Genomic DNA, 23090 nt, shown 5'->3' with positions numbered 1-23090 from the left:
ACATTTAATTAAAGTCAGCGTTTCAGTGTTTTCAGTGCCTTCTGAAAGCTGTTTGGAACACGCTCCTGTCCACCAGAACTTTATAAAAGGAGTCGGTGCTGGAAACATATACTGTGTTTAATGTAATCACTCTTTTATATTTAGATGTACCAATTTAATATGCTATTACTCGAGCACATTATGTAAATAAAATCCTACTATTGAAATTTTGCCCACAGTGTATATTATAAATACATTTCACTGTCAATATGTTTATATGTCACTTTTTAGTTCTGTTTTATTATCTATTTTGAGATGTTTATGTTTGTTTATTTTTTATTATTACATTATTTTCAATGACTTGTTGTACCATGCTGCTGTGATGAAACATTTCCCAAATTAGGATAAATAAAGTCAATCTTATCTTATCACTTCTTTAAATATTGGAGTGTTATTAAATCAAAACTGTAAGACAATTACGAACAGTTCTACAAAACTTAATTCTATAACTTTATAAAACGTGTACAGCATTGCTGTTTTACTGTCACTACGGAGTGACAACTTTTAAATAGTTCCATAGTGGACTTTATTCTTGATTTTCTGCCAGTACTGAACCCCCCCCTCTGTCTTTCTCCTCATTGGCTGGTTAAATGTGTACAGATGCTGATCGGGCACAGAAGCACGGCATGGATGAGTTCATTTCAGCCAACCCCTGTAACTTCGACCACGGCTCGCTGTTTGAGCTGGTCCAGCGCCTCACTCTGGACCACAGACTCAACGACTCTTACTCCTGCCTGGTAGGTTCTGTATGTCATCGCTGAGAGAAAAACTGTCTCTCTTACCACAGACCTGACCAATGACTGACACTAAGGGCAGGGTTGTTGGATTGGATCTTTGTGGAGCGCTCATGTAATGTCTTTACAGCAGCTTACACACACGCTGCACACAATGTCCAGTCGTGAATGTGGGCTGAGATTCCCTTCATACCAGAGGTGGAAGTACTCAGATCTTGTACTTGAGTAAAGTAGAAGTACTCAGATCTTGTTCTTGAGTAAAGTAGAAGTACCAGAGTGTAGGAATACTCTGTCACAGTAAAAGTCCTGCATTCAAAATGTTCCTCCAGTGAAAGTAGAAAGTACTCTCATCAAAATGTACTTAAAGTAGCGACAGTAAAAGTAGTCATTGTTTGATTGGTCCATTTCAGAATAATATCTCTGATATGTTTTATAATTATTGATCATTAAAGTGTTCTCAGAGCTGGTAAAGGTGCAGCTAGTTTGAATGGCTTTGTATACTGCAGGGTAGCTGCTGAATTTACTGCAGGTGAACTAAAGTCTGATTTAAGGGCTGATTATATTTACCATCATTAATCCAGATCTGTAAAGTAACTGAAGGGATTACATACATGAAGTGGAGTAAAAGTACACCATTTACCTCTGAATTTTAGTCGAGTAGAACGACAAAGAAAATTGAAATACTCAAGTATAGTACAAGTACCTCAAAATTGAACAGTACCTGAGTAAATTTACTTAGTTACTTTAGCCCACTGGTCATAACTGATTGGCAAGCCAATGGATGTTGACTCTACAGCTGAAGATATTGTGCAGGATGATGTTTGGCTTCAGACTTATATTGGTATGTTTCTAGAAACATCTGTAAACCTGTGTGTGTGTGTGTGTGTGTGTGTGTGTGTGTGTGTGTGTGTGTGTGTGTGTGTGTGTGTGTGTGTGTGTGTGTGTGTGTGTGTGTGTGTGTGTGTGTGTGTGTGCCGTTGCGTGCGTGCGTGCGTGCGTTACCCACAGGGCTGGTTCAGTCCGGGTCAGGTGTTCGTCTTAGATGAGTACTGCGCTCGCTACGGCGTCCGAGGCTGCCATCGGCATTTATGCTACCTGAGTGACCTGCTGGAGAGGGCGGAGAACGGAGCCATGATCGACCCCACCCTGCTGCACTACAGCTTCGCCTTCTGTGCCTCTCATGTCCATGGAAACAGGTACACATCAGCTGTTCTTCACTGTCTCCATGGGAACAGTCTTTGATGGGAAACACAACATATGATTTTTTATTGTCAAAACTAAATTATGGAAAACTAATAATGAATGGGCCATTTCACATATCCAGGCACATATGTGGTACAATATGTGAACTCCCCGCCCCCCCTGGATTATCATTTTTTTGTTAATGATTTCTTTTGTTTTCACTTTCCGTGTTGCATGCTCACTTGTCGTCTTTCTTTTTTTTCTATTATCCCTGTAATTCCTCTTTACCTTTCACAAAATGACCTTCCCTATGCTGTTCCCAAAATCCTTCACTCCCACTCGACCACACCTAGCCTCCGTGTGTCTGAGTTGTTAAGCTGGCCGGTCTCTGAGGCCGAGCTTGAGCGAGCACTGTTCCCCTCCGCCCCTGAGCTTCCTGCTAAGAGAGAACTCAAAATCATTGAGTTCATCAAGAAAAAGGACGCCAGGTTCCCAATGCTCTCAGGAACCAAAAGGTGAGTTATCGTGTAGTCTGTGAGCTTCAGTCCCACTAAGGAGGAACAAAACACATTTTACAAACGTTCAAAACCATTATTCCCACTGTCCAGGCATCGCAGAGACCAGATCACATTTTTCCAACAATATGATTGGTCTGACAGACTGTCACACAACTCAGCTTACACCAAATATCAAAACCAGTAAATGACAGCGAGATAGAATGGCTGAGCCCAGACTGTCTGATTGGATTTATTACTTATGATTTGTCACTTTTCGACTACACCAGGAATGTATTTGAACTCAAGGCCCACATTTAAGTAGCAATAATAATACTGCTTTATTTATATAGCACTTTGCATACAGCAGCTCAAAGTGCTTTACAATAGGGCACACATCACAAATGAAAATCTACAAGAAGAAATTCCCCTCAGATCAGAGGTTAAGACCTTTTCAAAACATGCAGCATAACAACATAAAATAGTGTTTCAAAGTGTTAAAACACAAGGAGGTAAAAGGTATGATCAGAAAAACACACAGATAATGATCCCTCTCAAAGAAATAAAGGAAGACAAAAGAAACCGATACAACAAAATATATAAAAGGTATAAATGAAATGGAGTTAACATGTATACACAATAAAAAACCACAATGTAAACGTATTGATAATTGTACTAGAGGAGAAACCATTAAGAGATTAAAAAGACCAACTTAAAAGGAAATGTCGCTGATAAAACTGTTCAAACATGTAAGACCTTTAAAATGAATACAACTGAATCTAAATAAATAAATATAGAACTGATACTAAAAACTCAACTTTAAGAAGGAGGGCGTCGCTCATAAAAAGCTCATTCAATAAGATGTTTCTTTAGCTGTCGTTTAAAGATGTCTACTGAGTCGGCCTCTCTGTTTCCTGGTAGGGTGTTCCACAGTTTAGGAGCGTATTGAATATAAACCAGTAAAATACACTTTAAATCAATTTTAAAAGAAACTGGGAGCCAATGTAGTGTAGCAAAAACAGGAGTAATGTGCTCTCTCTTTCTGGTTTTTGTTTTTGACTTTTGGATAGTCTGCAGCTTTTCAATACATTTTTTGGGAAGACCACTGAAAAGAGCATTGCAGTAGTCCAACCTACTGGAACCGAACGCATGGATTAGTTTTTCAGCGTCTTGTTTGCTTAAAAATGAGCGTACTTTGGCAATATTTCTTAGGTGGAAGAAAGCTGTTTGGTTATCCTGCTTAAAGTGCTTCAAAACTTAAATCTGATCTTCTGATATGCACATAGTTCAAAGAAAGTGTAAAAGTGTGTGTCTGACTTCTACAGTATATGAAGCACCATTCCTTTGGGTCGCTACATGAGGCAGGCTATAGTAGTGTTACTTGTGTGTGGTTTAATCCGGTACAGCAGCATATTTATAAACTTGTTTTAGAGGAACAGATCAAACAGTGTCAATTCCTGAAGGTTCCGGGGTACATGACACAGTCATCTGGCCTTGATCCAGCATGTACCACGTTATCTAAGTTCCACTATTTACATCTTGTCTAATCTGCTGTGATGTGCTCGGACATCCAATCTGTCAACATCACAGCCGGCCGTCTCCGGATGATGCGTAACAAGGAGAGACGAGGGCCACTCCGGCGCTGAGGGCAGAGGTCAGGAGGCTGTCTGTCTTTGCTTTGAGCTCAGCCATCAAAAAGTTGTTTCTCACTGCCAGAGGACAATGTTCAGCATAGGTTATTATTAATGTTGAAATAAAACATATATATTTAGATCTAAATATAAACTTGACTTTTTATGAAACCCCAAAATAATAATGAGTCCTGTTTATCTACATATCCACTCACATCACACAGAGCTCTGCAGTCCGGCTCCGTGCCTGCAGGTCAGGGCCTGACAGGTTGACAGGTTGTCATGTGTGATGGCCCAATGTCTTCGCTGCCAATGCTGTGTGTGCCCCATTGCACACACCTCACCCAGAATCCCCCCCCCCCAAACACAAACATTCTCCCTCCCCACTGCCTCTAATAGCCTGCTGGCCTGGAGGTGGATGGTATGCACCAACTGATGGGTTTCCCGTGGCCGCTGGTTAAAGTGTCAAGGACTTGGACTTCTCTGTCCATCAAATAAACAATGAAAAAGTGCTCTTATTGGATGAACTCTTGCAATACTCTATTCAAACAACGACAGTTTGAGTTGCTACCAACAAACGTTTCAATAGAATGGTTTAACAACCAGATACATCTCCAATCTTCATTTTGAATCATCAAATGCCCTCTGAAAAAAACTTAGAGGGTTGACATGTACTGGCTTAAGCGGGGAAAAATCTGGCTGCGGGTTTAAGTCCCTGGGGGGTATGTTTTAAGGGTTGCCTTGTTCTTTGGTCCCCGCCCCTAGGTCATTCACTAGGGCCCCCCGTGTGGTTTTTGGGGTTTTTTTCCACCTTTTGGTCTTTTTACCCCACGGGGGGAGATCCCGCGTGGGCCCCAATGGAGGGAGATTAGCAGGGGTTTTTTTGTTTCCCTTTTTCTAATAATTGTCCACTTTTTTTTTCTTCCCCAAGTGTTTCCTATTGCAGATTCTTTTTCCCCCTGGGGCAGGGCTCAATTTTGCTCTGGCTCCTTTGACAGCTCTTTGGTCTTGGCCATAGTGGAGTTTGGAGTATGGCTGTTTGAGGTTGTGGACAGGGTGTCTTTTTATACTGATAACGAGTTCAAAAAGGTGCCATTATACAGGTAAGAGTGGAGGGACAGAGGAGCCTCTTAAAGATGAAGTTACAGGTCTGTGAGAGCCAGAAATCTTTGCTTGTTTGTAGGTGACCAAAATACTTATTTACGAGGAATTTACCAATTAATTCATTACAAATCCTACAATGTGATTTCCTGGATTTTTTTTCTCATTCTGTCTGTCATAGTTGAGGTGTACCTATGGATAAAAAATTACAGGCCTCCTCCTCATCTTTTTAAATGGGAGAACTTGCACAATTGGTGGCCTGACTAATACTTTTTTTGCCCCACTTTATATGTGCTTCAAAACTTAAATCTGATCTCTGATATGCCACATAGTTCAAGAAAGTGTAAAAGTGTGCGTCTGACCTTTCTACAGTATATGAAGCACCATTCCTTTGGGTCGCTACATGAGGCAGGCTATAGTAGTGTTACTTGTGTGTTGGTTTTAATCCGGTACACAGCATATTTATAAACTTGTTTTAGAGGAACAGATCAAAACCGGTTGTCAATTACTGAAGGTTCCGGGTACATTGACATCAGTCCATTCTGGCCTTGATCTGCATGTATCACGTTATCTATGTTCACTATTTACATCTTGTCTTATCTTGCTGTGATTGTGCTTCGGAAACATCCAATTCTGTCAACATCACAGCCGGCCTCCGGCCCCCTCCGGATGATGCGTAACAAGGAGAGACGCAGGGCCGACTCCGTCGCTGAGGGCATAGGTCAGGAGGCTTGTCTTGTCTTTTGCCTTTTGAGCTCAGCCATCAAAAAGTTGTTTCTCACTGCCAGAGGACAATGTTCAGCATAGGTTATTATTAATGTTGAAAATAAAAACATATATATTTAGATCTAAATATAAACTTGACTTTTTATGAAACCCCAAAATAATAATGAGTCCTGTTTATCTACATATCCACTCACATCACACAGAGCTCTGCAGTCCGGCTCCGTGCCTGCAGGTCAGGGCCTGACAGGTTGACAGGTTGTCATGTGTGATGGCCCAATGTCTTCGCTGCCAATGCTGTGTGTGCCCCATTGCACACACCTCACCCAGAATCCCCCCCCCCCCCCCCCCCCCCCAAACACAAACATTCTCCCCCACCCCTGCCTCCTAATAGCCTGCTGGCCTGGAGGTGATGGTGCACCAAACTGGACTGGGTTTCCCGGCCGCCTGTTAAAGTGTCAAGGATTTGACTTCTGTCCAGCTAAATGTCCACTCCATTTACATCCACTGTTTGTACGGAAATGGCAAAATAAACAAATGAAAAAGCTGCTCTTTATTTGATTTGAAATCAAAATAATCAATTAAATCTGATATGAAACAACAATGCACATTTAAAATGTAGCTACATACATAACCGTTTCAACAAATAGAATGTCTCAGTGTTAACAACCAGGGATAACTCATCTGATTTTAACTCATTTTAATCTAATTTGAAATGTAGTATTCTGAAAAACAAAGTAGTAGTGGTTCTATGTTTACTTTCCTGAAAATGGTATGTGAACACATGTTGAGGTTCAAAGATGGATATTAAGTGTGGTTGAGAGAAAAATCTACAAAAGCTAAACAAAAAAATACATCACACACACAATCATTGGTTTGTATTTGTTCTCATTTACATTTTTGACAAATTATTACTTTAATTCTTAATAATTGTTTGACTGATGTCAGGCAGCAACTAACCTTTTTGTGTTTTTCTTCGTCAGAAAACCCAAATGCAGGCAGACATTACTCTCCTAGAGAAACTGGAACCCGGGAATAGCTTTACATTTTATTTAGGAAATCACTAAGTTTTCTGACTAACGTTTTAATGAGCTGATCACATCAGCTCGAGACGAATTCATTCTGGAAATTAAACTGTGCAAATGTAGAATACATTGTGCAAATGACCCATTAATAAAAGTAGTATGCCACGCATGATTAAGCGATACTTCCAGTTTCATTAAATGTAATTCTCAGGAGATTTCTGAAGCAAACATGTTATTGAAATCTACCTGAAGGTCGGTGTGCTGGAGATGTGAGAGTTTCTGGCTCTCCATCAGTCCGTCACTGACGGCTCATTTGCTTGTTGTCGTCATCGGAGCTGTGAGGTTAAGAGGTCAGGCAAACATGAGGAAGCTGCCAAGAAACAACGCACGGCTGGAAGGAAAAAAGGAGAGCCCTGCAGGACTTAATTAGTGTGAAATCTCCCTCTTTCATGTTCTGTCAGTGTGAGAGGTGGGATGGCTTTTTACTGGGAATTTTTCTTAGAATAATTTATCTTCCATTTTTGTATCCAGCTATGATCACCACCAACTTGGCAATATAGCAAAGTGTAGACTTTTACATTTAAGCCAAGTGATTATCATTGAATTCAGGAGCATTCATTTGTGTTTCACTAAGAACACTTTATTATGATAAGGTTATTGATTACATTCAGTTTCTTTATTCACCTGCTTCTAAAGTCACAGTGCAAAATGATAACAGGCTCCTCTTCTTCTTTTGGACTGCCAGTGCCTTTATGAAGTGACATTGTTGACGGGAGACACAGAGGGGATGACACGTATCACATGGTCCCAGGACCTCAGCCCAAGAACATGGGCCGCCAGCTCTACCACCTTTAATGCCATCCTGTCAGCATTGTGTTACTTTAGAGAAGTGGTAGGAGCATAAAATCATCTTTAAAACATGCTGTACTTTATTCCTACTGCTCCTTCTGTTGACACTGAGACCTGGAGAACATTGCTAATCACATTTTTCCAACAACAAGATCAGAGATGGAAAGTAAATAAGTATATTTACTCAAGTTCTTTACTTAAGTACACATTTGAGATACTTCCATGTTATGCTACTTCATACTTTGAGGCAAATATCCTACTTTTGACTCCACTACATTTATTTTTGAGATTCACTTGCCCTAAACTCTGATTTTGACACAAAATACACATGTGTAAATATGATTACTTGGTATAGATTAAACTATCCAACATATGTATTTAAATACCTGAAACCAAGAGTAGGTTTACAGAAAATGAATTGGAATAAAAACATTTTTTTTTGTACAAATATATTTCACAGTTCCAGCTTCTTATGCGTGGAGATGTGCTGTTTTTGCTTTAAAATATTGAAATATGTATTGAGTATTTTTCTGCAACAGTAGTTTGAATGCCAATACTTTAAGTACATTTGCCTAATCATACTTAAATACTTTTCATGAAGGACCTTTCTCACTGAGGTACTTTTACTTGAATTTAAGTATTTTTACAGTGTGGTATTAGTAATTTTAAGTAAAGAATCTGAATACCTTTTCCACCACTCAACATGATTGGTCAGACAGAGTGTGACTCCATGCAGTCACCTCAGCCTCCTGACCCGCAGCAGCACATTCCCACAGGTGGCTGACACACTTGGACAGTCTGTTCCATGCCCAGGAAACGTGAGCGCAGTCTGGAGGAGATGATCGCTGAAGCTTAGCAAATTTCTGGTCCTCCAAATCTCAAAGAATCTTGTGAAGCAGTGTAGCAGATAACCCCCCCCCCCCCCCACCACCACCACCACCACCAGCAGCAGCAGCTCCACACACAAATACACACAGAGACAGTTTCTCACTGTCTGCTGAAATGACATGTCGAAGGGGGGTTAGAGAGAGAGGGAGAGGGAGAGTGTCATGTCTCCTGCTTCTCATCATGCTGTCATGGCCACCAATCCAACGCCTCTTCTGTCACATGCACTCTGCTCACACTCCACCCAGACCCAAGCATGTCACAAAGGATAATCACATCACACACACACACACACACACACACACACACACACACACACACACACACACACACACACACACACACACGCTTTGCGTTTATTAATATTGTAAGAAGAATTTGATATTAACAATGATAACACATTTCACCTGAGCCAACTTCTTTTTAAAGAGTCCTCTTTAAGTTCAAGTTTATATCAGTATGTAGTGTCTCTACTTTAAAGAGTCCTCTCCTGCTGATGTTCAGGTGTATATCAGTATGTAGTGTCTCTACTTTAAAGAGTCCTCCCCTGCTGATGTTCAGGTGTATATCAGTATGTAGTGTCTCTACTTTAAAGAGTCGTCTCCTGCTGAAGGTTCAGGTGTATATCAGTATGTAGTGTCTCTACTTTAAAGAGTCCTCTCCTGCTGATGTTCAGGTGTATATCAGTATGTAGTGTCTCTACTTTAAAGAGTCGTCTCCTGCTGAAGGTTCAGGTGTATATCAGTATGTAGCGTCTCTACTTTAAAGAGTCCTCTCCTGCTGATGTTCAGGTGTATATCAGTATGTAGTGTCTCTACTTTAAAGAGTCCTCTCCAGCTGATGTTCAGGTGTATATCAGTAGCGTCTCTACTTTAAAGAGTCCTCTGCTGCTGATGTTCAGGTGTATATCAGTATGTAGTGTCTCTACTTTAAAGAGTCCTCTCCTGCTGATGTTCAGGTGTATATCAGTATGTAGTGTCTCTACTTTAAAGAGTCCTCTCCAGCTGATGTTCAGGTGTATATCAGTAGCGTCTCTACTTTAAAGAGTCCTCTGCTGCTGATGTTCAGGTCTGTATCAGTATGTAGCATCTCTACTTTAAAGATTCCTCTCCTGCTGATGTTCAGGTGTGTGTCAGTATGTATCGTCTCTACTTTAAAGAGTCCTCTCCTGCTGATGTTCAGGTGTATATCAGTATGTATCGTCTCTACTTTAAAGAGTCCTCTCCTGCTGATGTTCAGGTGTATATCAGTATGTAGTGTCTCTACTTTAAAGAGTCCTCTCCTGCTGATGTTCAGGTGTATATCAGTATGTAGTGTCTCTACTTTAAAGAGTCCTCTCCTGCTGATGTTCAGGTGTATATCAGTGTGTAATGTTTCTACTTCAAAGAGTCCTCTCCTGCTGATGTTCAGGTGTATATCAGTGTGTAGTGTCTCTACTTTAAAGAGTCCTCTCCTGCTGATGTTCAGGTGTATATCAGTGTGTAGTGTCTCTACTTTAAAGAGTCCTCTCCTGCTGATGTTCAGGTGTATATCAGTATGTAGTGTCTCTACTTTAAAGAGTCCTCTCCTGCTGATGTTCAGGTGTATATCAGTGTGTAGTGTCTCTACTTAAAGAGTCCTCTCCTGCTGATGTTCAGGTGTATATCAGTGTGTAGTGTCTCTACTTTAAAGAGTCCTCTCCTGCTGATGTTCAGGTGTATATCAGTGTGTAGTGTCTCTACTTTAAAGAGTCCTCTCCTGCTGATGTTCAGGTGTATATCAGTATGTAGTGTCTCTACTTTAAAGAGTCCTCTCCTGCTGATGTTCAGGTGTATATCAGTGTGTAGTGTCTCTACTTTAAAGAGTCCTCTCCTGCTGATGTTCAGGTGTATATCAGTGTGTAGTGTCTCTACTTTAAAGAGTCCTCTCCTGCTGATGTTCAGGTGTATATCAGTGTGTAGTGTCTCTACTTTAAAGAGTCCTCTCCTGCTGATGTTCAGGTGTATATCAGTGTGTAGTGTCTCTACTTTAAAGAGTCCTCTCCTGCTGATGTTCAGGTGTATATCAGTATGTATTGTCTCTACTTTAAAGAGTCCTCTCCTGCTGATGTTCAGGTGTATATCAGTGTGTAGTGTCTCTACTTTAAAGAGTCCTCTCCTGCTGATGTTCAGGTGTATATCAGTGTGTACTGTCTCTACTGGGACATGTCTCCATGCTTTAACGTTCAAAAAGCTCTTTATTTTTCTCATACTGCCTGTGCTACACACCTCTTTTCACCCCCTGTCTGAAATCAGAGTCTAGTATGCTCTCAGCACCTTAGTCTACATCACTTACAATGTGTTGGCGTGCTAGCCAAAAGGAGCGAGAGGGTTCCATAGTGATGTCACTATGTTACTGAAGTAAACAAAGGAGTCCAATGGAGGTGTTTCAGGCATGGGGGAGAGTATGTGGGAGACACACTCCCTCTGTAGGGAACACAGGGATTTTAGCCTTTGCAGGCACTTTACATGTGCATAATACTATTTCATCACACAAGTAACAGTTTTAAGTTCTATGCATTTCTGTTTGTGGTATCACATTTTCCTGAACTGAGAAATGATCAGTGATGAAGGGCTAACGGTTCCTGGCTGCTGTTATTGAGGTTAATATGCTCTTGTGACATATCGGGTTTTGATGTTTTTTTGTTGAAGTCAATATTGTGGTCCAAAGCCAGGTTCAGATTTTTAATTGAACTGTGCCCATTCTTGGTCTTCACTGCTAATGTGAAAGCACACTGAATTAAGTGCTGAAGCTGGCTTTCATTCTTGTTCTGCCCTTCAGGCATTTAAGTTTATTTTTATGCATTTAATTTGGTATACTTTCAGTTTCATGCAGACTCTTGTTTTGATGTTAAAACAGGAAGTAGGAAATCGCGTTAGAATTCACAACATTAGAAACACGTGAGAAACGGCAGGCTGGTTAAAGATGCTGACGTCATTACGCCAGTGAAAATGCATCCTCTCTGTTGACTCCCCAGCAGAAGCATCGCTTGTATGTATTTAGTCTTTGTTCTGACTAAGTTAACTTTTAAGCATATTGATTTCATGCTGTGAAAGTAATGTTTATGAAAGCTAGGTGGCTAAGCTAATTACAGTATTTTGCTGTTTGTTTCTTTCACTCTCTCTCATCATATGTATGGATTCAGTACAATATGAAGAAAATAAATCTACATACAAAGAACTCAGGATTTCTTCATGTTCATGAATAGAGAGAGTTTAGCTCACTGTTTAGTGGGAGTTGCCACACCTCAATGAGAACAGTATAATTCTAAACTCAGGTCCTTGCCCTGGACTAACCCTATCCCCTGGGTGCTGAGACCTTGCTGTGCAGCTCTTTAATATTTTGTGTCCAACACTGGCCTGTTGTTTTCCCAAACATGAGAATACTGGTAGAGTAATAAATATGCAAACCAACATGTCTTTGAAACATTCCAAAATATTTCAAATTACGTTTTGAAAGTCTGTCATGTCAGTTGGTGGTCCGGCTCCAGTAACAGCTTGTGTTTCTTGTACCTGCCGATGTCTTTCAGGCCTGATGGAATAGGCACAGTGACCGTAGAAGAGAAGGAGCACTTTGAGGAGATCAAAGAGAGGCTACGGGTTCTTCTGGAGAACCAGATAACACACTTCAGGTAGGAACTGTGTTCAGCACCCATGTGCTGATCTCATTCCAATATGCTCTGCTGAGGGCTCACATGAAAGTCCAATCTGTCTCTCCATAGGTACTGCTTTCCATTTGGCCGGCCAGAGGGGGCGCTGAAAGCAACTTTGTCCTTGCTTGAAAGGGTAAGTTATTTTTACTGATGGACAGATGTGTAAAAGTTGAAAGAGGTCGTACTAAACAGCATTTAACCAATTTTGGCATTACAAACATCTCAACTCCTCCCACATATTTCTACAGCTTCACTTCAGGTTAGGTCAGCTTGGCAATAAGAAATGTATGACGATAAATTATAAGCTAAGGAGCTTTTAAAGCACGTTTGCAGTGGTGTGCCATTCATTACTGTGAACTTTACTTTACATCTGTACCATAAATCCATAAATCAAGTTAGGCCTGAGGACACAAACATATTACCTTCCCAATAGCGTGGTTGTCTTTTGATGAAACAGATCCCTGTCAAAAATGCTTTTACTAGTTGCCTCAAAATAAAAACTGTTGCTTTCCTTTTTAGGTTCTGATGAAGGATATTGTTACCCCGGTTCCACAAGAGGAAGTGAAGGCGGTGATACGTAGGTGTCTGGAGCAGGCAGCTCTAGTCAACTACCAACGGCTGTCGGAGTATGCCAAACTGGAAGGTGAGTTACTGCTCCGTCTCTTCTGCTCTGTGCGACTGCTACTGTTTAAACACTGTGGGTGTTCACTGTCATATAAGAACTCAGATGTGAGAGATCCTACGTGCAGTGTCGAGTGGATTTCTGAACACTGATGAATGCAGAATGTACCTGGGCTTTTTTGTAGCCAAGGTGTAAGGACAACATTGTCTTTCAACTACAGCAGGGAGTCACGGAGCTGAGATGCAAGGTTAAAAAGCCGAGGGTTAAGACAAGCTAACTCTTGTAGGGCGGTGGTGGCGAAGTCCGTAGGGAGTTGGCTCGGTAACTGGAAGGTCACCGGTTCAAGTCCCCGAAAGACCAAGTGCTACTGAGGTGTCCCTGAGCAAGACAGCATCCCCTACACTGCTCCCCGGGCGGAGAGTCCAGTCTTGAAAAGTAGGGAATTTCCTTGATTAGTTCCACCTCACAAATGTCCCTCGTTATAAAACAAGTACACTTTCTTGATCACCAACATGTAATGGAGTGATCACATTCCAATTCCCTATGCAGCGCTAAACCTTTTTGGACTGGTTAATATAAATTGAGGGATTTTTACCCAATAAGTGTGTAGTAAAGAGTTGAATCTAGCAATGCACCAATGGGTTTCTCTGGTTTCATACATGTATTCACAGTATGATGTGCAGAAATAATGATATGACATTTATAAATAAAAACCTTCCCTCAGTTCTTAGGAAAACTCATCCAATAACATCTGTTTTGCTGATATGGGAAGGACTTTTTTATGTTGCAATCAATGTTCATATAGCGTGTTGCCAAAGTACTGCTTAATCTTTAGACTAAATAAACAATATAGTTCCGTAGTAAACCTGATTTCCTTCATGAGTTTATCTTCTCTGTGTTAAAAAAGTCTAACTTGTACATTTTCTTCACAGCTACAGAAAAATCTCATTATTCCCCTTTTAATATTGCATTAATAATATGACAGATGTTTTTACACAAATGATGTGTGTATTTTGCATTATCTCTATCCAATTTTACTAGCAATTGTACAGTAAGTAAAAATGCATTCAATTCAATCTTTATGCTGACTTCGTCTACCATGCCTCAGCTTCCCTTTCAGCAGAGTCCTAACCTGCTTCTGTCTTCCTCTTTACCTGCCTGGTAGCTGAAGTGATGCTCCTACTTTTTCCTTCCTCTGCCCTGCTCTTCCTTGCTCTCTGATGATTTCCATTCTCCCCCTTCTTTTACCTTGTCTACTGGCTTGTGCTGCTTCTCATTAGCTGCTGTTTGAAAACAGGAAAGCCAATAAACAAGACATGATGGGACTGTCCTTTGGGGCAGTTTTCTCTTGCTTGATCCAGGTTCTCTTTAGTAGGCATCACAAATACTTTACAGACCTCTGAAACTAATTTACTAAACTGCAGACTTTATCTTTACTTGAGGTCAGATTTTTATTGTATGTTTGGAACACACTGACATTTGGAAAAAGCTTTTTTGCCTTCTGAGCCAGAGTCAGATAAAGGATAATAGCTCTACTTCTGTGTGTCCAGTACATACATAACTCCTGGTTGTATTTAGCCCAGCTTGGCAGAACAGCTCATCCTGCCTTTGTTAAGAGGAAAGAGACCAAACCTGGCAACATCTTTTTGAAGGTCTTTGTTTACCTATTAGTTAAGCAAACTAAGCAGAAAGCTAACTCTTCCTAAACCTTAACCTCAAGAAGTACGACATCTCAGAAGTGAGTTTAAGAGATTTTTTTCTTACTCCTTGCATGCCAAGTGCTAAGCTAGGCTAAACAGGACCTCTCTACTGCACACACAGAGGCGACGAGATTCAGTAAAATGAAGGCCATTATTCTTCAGAAACAGACAGAACCCAAACTGACATGAGCACCATGGCAGAGGTAATAAAGGCCAATGGTTATCTTCCTTTTCAATTTGGTCCACATAATGCGTGGCTAGGATCAGATAACACATTAAGAAGTACAAGAAAGTAAACAAGTGTATTTCCCAAATGTTGCTGTTCAAGAATCAACTTCAAAATGATCAATTTAAGAGGTCTGTAAAGAAACCGTCACCTCCCTGAAGACCCTCAGGAATGTGACCCTTAGTTTCTCAGCTGTGATTGATTACCCTGAAACCCCGCCCTTCATACTGGTGTGCTTCCTGCCCTACAGGAAACAATTGTTAGATTTTACCTCTGACCAACAGAACGAATGGTTAATCCAAATTAGGCAGCCCATCATTTTTTAACCCAAAAAGACAATCAGGGACACAAAACAGTTTACTTTTACCCTTATATCTGTCTCTTAGTAACGGGGAAATGCCCTCTAGCTCTCTCAGATCCCTGTCCCTAACCCGTCTTTCCTTTTTCCAACCCAGTCGAGGTTTAACCACGCCCACCTCCGCATGACTAAAGCATAGATGTAGTGTCAGAGCGTCAGCCTTGGAGTTTTCATCCCACAAAATTTGAATAGGACAGCTACAGGCGCTTCATAGAGCAGAGTAGATTAATAAAATAGGGCTTTTCAAATATGGAATATCACAGTTATGAAGAGCTGAGTGAATATTAATTCATCTTTTAATATTATTCACCAATGATTAACAAATAATAAATTAGCAAAAAATACGTAGACTAAAAGGTTGTATGTTGATGGTCATGATTTGAACATAGGTTCAGTATTTGAGTTTCAGTTACTTAGTTACTTTTCAACCCTGTCAGAGTATATCAAGTATTCTTCTTTCCGCAGATCAATGTAAAGTTTTTTAGCAGTACGAGATGCTACAGCATAATCCATCCATCCATCCATCTTCTCCCGCTTATCCGTCAGGGTCGCGGAGGTAACAGCTCCAACAGAGAGCCCCAAACTTCTCTTTCCCTGGCCACATCAACCAGCTCTGACTGGGGGATTCCAAGGCGCTCCCAGGCCAGCGAAGAGATATAATCCCTCCACCTGGTCCTAGGTCTACCCCTCGGTCTCTTCCCAGCTGGACGTGCCTGGAACACCTCCCTAGGGAGGCGCCCAGGTGGCACCCTCACTAGGTGCCCGAACCACCTCAACTGGCTCCTTTCAATGTGAGTCCCTCCCGGATGACTGAACTTCTCACCTTATCCCTAAGGAAGATGCCAGTCACCCTGCAGGGAAATCCCATTTTGGCCGCTTGTATCCGCGATCTCGTTCTTTCGGTCATGACCCATCCTTCATGACCATAGGTGAGGGTAGGAACGAAGATGGCCCGGTAGACAGAGAGCTTTGCCTTCTGGCTCAGCTCTCTTTTCGTCACAACGGTGCGGTAAAGCACCTGCAGTACCGCTCCCGCTGCTCCGATTCTCCGGCCCATCTCACGCTCCATTGTTCCCTCACTCGAGAACAAGACCCCGAGATACTTGAACTCCTTCCATTGGGGTAAGGCTTCATTCCTTACCTGGAGTGGACAGTCCATCGGTTTCCTGCTGAGAACCATGGCCTCAGATTTGGAGGTGCTGATCCTCATCCCAGCCGCTTCACACTCGGCCGCAAACCGATCCAGTGAGTGCTGAAGATCACAGACCGATGAAGCCATTAGGACCACATCATCTGCAAAAAGCAGTGGTGCAATCCTTAGCCCACAGACCCCCTCCCCCACGACTACGCCTCGAAATCCTGTCCATGAATATCACAAACAAGATTGGTGACAAAGCGCAGCCCTGGCGGAGGCCAACCCTCACCAGAAATCGGTCCAACGTACTACCGAGGACCCGGACACAGATCTCGCTTTGGGAGTACAGAGATTGGATGGCCCTGAGTAGAGACCCCCTCACCCCATACTCCTGCAGCACCTCCCACAGTATCTACCTGGGGACCCGGTCATATGCCTTCTCCAAATCTACAAAGCACGTGTAGACCGGATGAGCGTACTCCCAGGCCCCCTCCAGGATCCTTGCGAGAGTAAAAATCTGGTCCGTCGTTCCACCAACAGGACGAAATCCGCATTGTTCCTCCTCAATCTGAGGTTCGACAATTGGTCAGACCCTCCTTTCCAGCACCTTAGAGTAAACTTTCCCGGGGAGGCTGAGTAATGTGATGCCTCTGTAATTGGCACACACCCTATGATCCCCCTTTTTAAAAAGAGGAACCACCACCCCGTTCTGCCACTCCTTCTGTACTGTTTCCGACTTCCGCGCAATGTTGATGAGACGTGTCAACCATGACAGTCCCTCAACACCCAGAGCCTTCAGCATTTCTGGACGGATCTCATCCACCCCCGGGGCTTTGCCACTGTGGAGTTGTTTGACTACATCAGTGATTTCCCCCCGTGGGATTGGAGTTGATCCCCCTTCATACTCCAGCTCCGCCTCTAACATAGAGGGCGGAGTTGTCGGGTTCAGGAGTTCCTCAAAGTGTTCCTTCCACCGCCATAACACCCTATAAGTTGAGGTCAACAGCATCCCATCCTTACTGTACACAGCTTGGATGGTTCCCTGCTTCCCCCTCCTGAGGTGTCGGACGGTTTTCCAGAACAACTTTGGTGCCGACCCAAAGTCCTTCTCCATGGCTTCGCCAAACTTCTCCCACACCCGCTGCTTTGCCTCAGTCACGGCTTAGGCTGCTGCCCTTCGGGCCCGTCGATCCCTTGCAACTGCGTCAGGAGTACCCAGGGATAACATATCCCGGAAGGCCTCCTTCTTCAGTTGGACGGCTTCCCTGACCACCGGTGTCCACCAGGAGGTTCGAGGGTTACCGACCCTTGAGGCACCTAAGACCTTGAGACCGCAGCTCCCCACCACAGCTTCAGCAATAGAGGCTTTGAACACCGCCCACTCTGGTTCAATGTCCCCAGCCTCCACAGGGATGCCTGAAAAGCTCTGTCGGTGGTGTGAGGTGAAGGCCTCCTTGACTTGGGATTCCTCCAGACGTTCCCAGTTCACCCGCACTACACGTTTGGGCTTACCAGGTCTGTCCAGAGGCTTCCCCTGCCACTCGACCCAACTCACCACCAGATGGTGATCAGTTGGCAACTACGCTCCTCTCTTCACCCGAGTGTCCAAAACATGCGGGCTCAGGTCCAATGATATGATAACAAAATCGATCATGGACCTTCTGCCTAGGGTGCTCTGGTACCACGTACACTTATGAGCATCCTTATGTCCGAACATGGTGTTTGTTATGGCCAATCCATGACTAGCACAGAAGTCCAGTGACAAACCACTGCTCCGGTTCAGATCGGGGGGGTCGTTCCTCCCAATTACGCCCCTCCAAGTGTTCCCATCATTGCCAACGTGTGCGTTGAAGTCTCCCAGCAAGACTAAGAAGTCCCCTTCAGGAGCCCCATTCAGGACTCTTTTCAGGGTCTCCAAGAAGGCCGAATACTCTGAACTGCTGTTTGCATTAGCACACACAGCAGTCAGAGTTTTCCCCCCCATAACCCGCAGGCGTAGGAAGGCGACCCTCTCGTCCACTGGGATAAACTCCAACAAAGCGGCACTCAACCGGGGGCTTGTGAGTATCCCCACACACGCTCGACGCCTCACACCTTGGGCAGCTCCGGAGAAGAATAGGGTCCAACCCCTATCAAGAAGTAAGGTTCCAGAGCCGACGCTGTGCGTAGAGGTGAGCCCCACCAGATCCAACTGGTAACGCTCCACCTCCCACACAAGCTCCGGCTCCTTCCCCCCCAGAGAGGTGACGCTTGACGTCACCAAAGCCAGCTTCTGCCACCCGGGTCTGGTCCGTCGAGACCCTCTACTTTCACTGCCCCGACCCCATCGCGGTTTCCCGTAGGTGGTGGGCCCGCGGGACGGGGTAGCAGAGGTGTTGCCCACGTTGCTTATTCGGCCTGTGCCCGGCCGGGCTCCATGGCAAGCCCAGCCACCAGACGCTCGCCAACGAGTCCTCCTTCTGGGCCTCCGGAAGGGGACCCCAGGCTTCTTCCTGGCCGGGTATCCTCGCTTTCATGTATGTTTTCCATGAGGTCTTTTATGAGGATCTTTGTGGCATAATAAAGACCCAATTTCTTTTTTTCCCCAAGCTAGAGTAGACGTGATATTATAGCGTTGCTAGCATAGGGACGGCGCCACAGATTGTATATGTAAAGGGACAGAGCGTTCTGCTTATACATCCGTGATGCAGTCATGCAGAGCTACGTTCATGCGGATGCGTTGAACATTGAATTGGGCTGAAAAAAACAATAGACGCTTCTCCAACCCAGCTAACAGCAGTCTGTAAACTCTGAGCTCAAACACATTCAATGATTTTCTGACTTTGGCATGTCAACGAAACTCATGAACATGGCTCAGCCCGTGTCATCAAACGCAGATATGAGAGATCTCAAAGGTGCTTTATGTAGCAATTCAATTGAGACTTTAATTACTGCAGGCTTACACAACTCATTCTGAAACAAACACAAAATAGACCCAGTATTATCTGTTTCTACATGGCATATCATGCAATGCTGGGTAGTTTAAAATTCAAACTTAGCTTGCGTTACTGTACAAATACAGAAAATAACATCCACAATATGTTTTTATTTAATAAAAATGCAAATCCAGTTACTTTTATTTTGAAGTATAGCACATCTAAATAGGCACTTTTTTAAGCATTTAGCTGACAAGTATTAAAATGAATGATTAGAATAACAGATTATAGTAGCATTTTATATTTCAATTAGCTGGATACCGATACATTAATATACCTTTATGGCACGACGTGTAGAACTGTGAGAGAAACAGAAGCACGAAAGAAAGCAGGTTTGAACCTGAAAGCTGGACACCGCAGCCATCTGTCCCGCCTCTCTGACCCCGGCTCTCGCATGCCTCGGTATCCTCCCTCTTTCTCTGTAGGGAAAAAAAGAGAGATGTATGAGCATCCTGTCTTCTGCTTGGCGTCTCAAGTGATGGATTTAACCATTCGTGAGTACTTTCCTCCTTCCCAAGCTCCGCCCCCCTCCTCTGCACCCTATATGTTTCCCTACCACAGTCTGCACACCAAACAACAAGTGACCTCACATCGTTGACGCTCCTGCCGTCCTTTGGTCTGTGTCTATCTATTATTTGCATCTGTAAAGTCTACAGGTACATGCACTCTAATCTCTCTGTGAGCTTTTTTTCTGTCCTGCACAAAACACCTTTTCTTTGTCTGTCTGCGACTTGAATGCATTTTTACTTTGCTTGTGTGTGAATCCTTTAAGTGTGTAAGATCATGGAACATTCAAACAGGACACCGATATCCTGCATTTATTAAACTGGCATCTTAATTAATTTCAATCCTCCAAGGGAAGGGACTTTGGAAACAGGTTGGACAATCATTTGGATGGGTTTTAATACTGTGTGCTGTTTGCTAACTTCTTCTCTACACAAGTAAAGATGAGACATTTAATTTCTGAACAAATACAACTTGTTTTGAAAAATATCTTCTCTCTCACCCTCTATCACTTTCCCACCTCTCTCTACCTCCTCTCCATTCTTTCTAAATACAAATACTCTTATTTAGTGGAGAAAATGTCAGAAAGATGAAGGATCCAGGTGACGTACTGTATGTCTAACTTCTGCTGTTCGCTCATTTCTCAGTCTACCTTAAACCATCCCCCATAGACCCTGTCACCACCTTCCTGAGACCTGCACATTGCTCTGCAAACATAGACACTTCGGGTCTCAGGAACATTGTGAAAAGACCTGCAAACTTCCAACATGTCAGAAATATTTGTCATAAAATGTCAAATATCCTAATGAAGTGTTTAATGATGTCAGCGGACTTGTCTCATAATTAAGCTCTCCACTTACTGTCCTGGTTAGACCTTACAAAGTCCATGTTAAATATCGAACAACTATAATTGTTTTCTTTGGAATACTTTGTTTTCACCACTGCACTTCCAAGCTCTGACATGATAGCTCTGAGTTGAGAGTCATTGCTAGATCCTAACAATCCCCCCTTATGTACCAGGACAGAAGTCGTATTCATTAGAAGCTTTCAGGCATGTTAGCATGACTTCAGCTCCAGCAGGCGATCCTCCATCCTCCTGCTGTGCTGTCCACAACATCACTGAGCCACAAGAGCTAGCAGCTGGACTGAAACACTCATGAACTCTGTGGGCCGATTCAACACTCAGGATGACAGTGCTGACATAGAGTGACATAGCATAAAGCAGAACTTAACACACAGACTTTGGGGTTTTTAGTGCTTGTACTGTCTAGTACTTAACCTCCGACCCATTAAACTGCCCTAACTTTATTGAATGCTTAACTTAACAGAATATAGATGACACACAGAGCGATCTGGCACTGACAGATGGAAGTAGTTTTGCCAGTTTCATTGAATATTAGAAAAAGAGACACAGCACTGAACCATAGTGGCTGAATTGCTTTAACCCTAATTTAAAATTATGAAATTAAAACTGCTGAATTCATCCACCATATTTTACTTAGCATGCCTCTTACTTTACCCGGCCACAGGCAACACTAAACAGCTTGCTGACTGGGTTCTCACTGCATTGCTCTCTGGGCCTCAGTTAAGGTCATTTGCTGGAAGTATATAGTCTTCTTCCTTTGAGCTCAACTTAACCGTAACACACACTCCAACTTCAAATCATATCATTTTTCTAATATAGGAACCTCGCCTTCAAATATAATCCTGCAAATTCACTAACAAAGAAAAAACAGTCTCATGATTTATAAGCGCCCACAGGCACAAAACAGACACAAGAACATTATCCTTCATTTTTTTATTCCACGCTCTCACTGAACATACTGAAGGGTGAATGGAAGTCAGAGTTACATCAGGCCTATACTTACTCTTAATGCAACTTCCCCACCAAAGACATTATAAGGTGCATACTGTGTGGATAAGCACAACATAACCACCACATTCCTGCATGATGAGTGTTCAATGTACATGCTGTTTGCATCCCCATCTCGGTGACATCATCAGTGAGAGTAGTGGACTCATCCACCACACTCCACAGGCCAACACTACTTCCAGACACCCAGCAGTGCTTTCAGCACTCATGGAGATAGTGTTGATAGCAAAAACACCATGTTACAATGGGATTAGATTATAACTAGGGCTAGGTAAAAAGACTTTAATGTAGACAATCAAGAGACTTTAAGAAATGGTACTCATTACACAATGTATGTTCATTTCTATTGCAGTTAGCCATTATCTGACTTGAATCCAGAGGTGTACTGAGGTCTGATACCCAGCCTTAATTATAACAATCTGACATGTCATGCTTGTATTTACAATATGACCACTAAATTGTCCCAGTGATTTAGTCTAGGGCTGTAGACGGTGCTAAGGATCACTGTTGAAGCTATATCCAACATTAGTGAGTGAATCCTCTAGCTCCAGTGTCTGGGATAGGCAGCAGAACATGGATGAGTGCCTCTTTAAAGGTCTCCTATTATGCTATATTTGAATATATTGTAGGGCAATATCTATACAAAACATGTCTGTGAAGTGTTTCTCTCAAAATACCAAACAGATCCCCCATTGTAGCATGCCTCATCCCCCTCTATTTCAGCCCTGTTCCTTAAGTGCTGATTCTGTGACTGTAGCTTTAAATGAACTAGCTGCTGCTGGCCACGCCCCTTTGGAGCGTCATGATCTCTCCTCTGAAGAGAGTTTTCTACTGGGAGAAACTCAGCTGAACGCTGCTGTGATTAAATATTATGTTCCAAACCACATCCAGCATTATTTCTGAAACACTTCTCAGTGTTTAAACTAGAACAGAGACAGTATATGTATTATATAAACAACAACTCTAAGTCCCTCCTGCAGACATCCTGCTGAACACAAACACACACACACACACACAGCTGGGAGTGGTTTCAGCTTGCCCACTATATAAATAAATATATATATATATATATATATATATATACGATTGGTTGGGATGTGTCACGTGGGTGGGACGTTGCTAGGAGTTCAATGTAAAGTCAGCCCACATTTCTGTTATGACGTCATGATCGCAGCAAATCTGGATCAGCTCGTTTGTACCCCCGTTGTTATAGTTGTGGGTAAGGAGGAAAAGAGAGAGTTGTATTTTCCGACACTTTTCCAGTCTCCTTACACACCGGGGACACATATTTATGTATAAAAGACAGCAAAAAGTGCATTTTGCATAATAGGGGACCTTTAAAGCAAATACTGAATGACACAAGA

General features: G+C 42.7%; 1 protein-coding gene across 1 annotated transcript in view; it reads left to right on the top strand.

Moving 5' to 3' along the window:
* Positions 1-23090, top strand: part of cadpsa (Ca2+-dependent activator protein for secretion a) — a 153258-nt gene that overhangs the window by 85236 nt on the left and 44932 nt on the right. Inside the window, exons 12-19 of the mRNA XM_063911579.1 lie at positions 640-776; positions 1782-1969; positions 2309-2470; positions 12211-12312; positions 12403-12466; positions 12853-12976; positions 19775-19847; positions 20439-20455. Of these exons, the coding sequence (XP_063767649.1) occupies positions 640-776; positions 1782-1969; positions 2309-2470; positions 12211-12312; positions 12403-12466; positions 12853-12976; positions 19775-19847; positions 20439-20455 (867 nt within the window). The remainder of the gene's footprint in view (positions 1-639; positions 777-1781; positions 1970-2308; positions 2471-12210; positions 12313-12402; positions 12467-12852; positions 12977-19774; positions 19848-20438; positions 20456-23090) is intronic.

Source organism: Eleginops maclovinus, chromosome 20 (assembly GCF_036324505.1).
Source record: "Eleginops maclovinus isolate JMC-PN-2008 ecotype Puerto Natales chromosome 20, JC_Emac_rtc_rv5, whole genome shotgun sequence".
Lineage (NCBI taxonomy): Eukaryota > Metazoa > Chordata > Actinopteri > Perciformes > Eleginopidae > Eleginops > Eleginops maclovinus.
The sequence above is the reverse complement of the archived record's forward strand: the minus strand, read 5'-3'. Positions and strand labels throughout refer to the sequence as shown.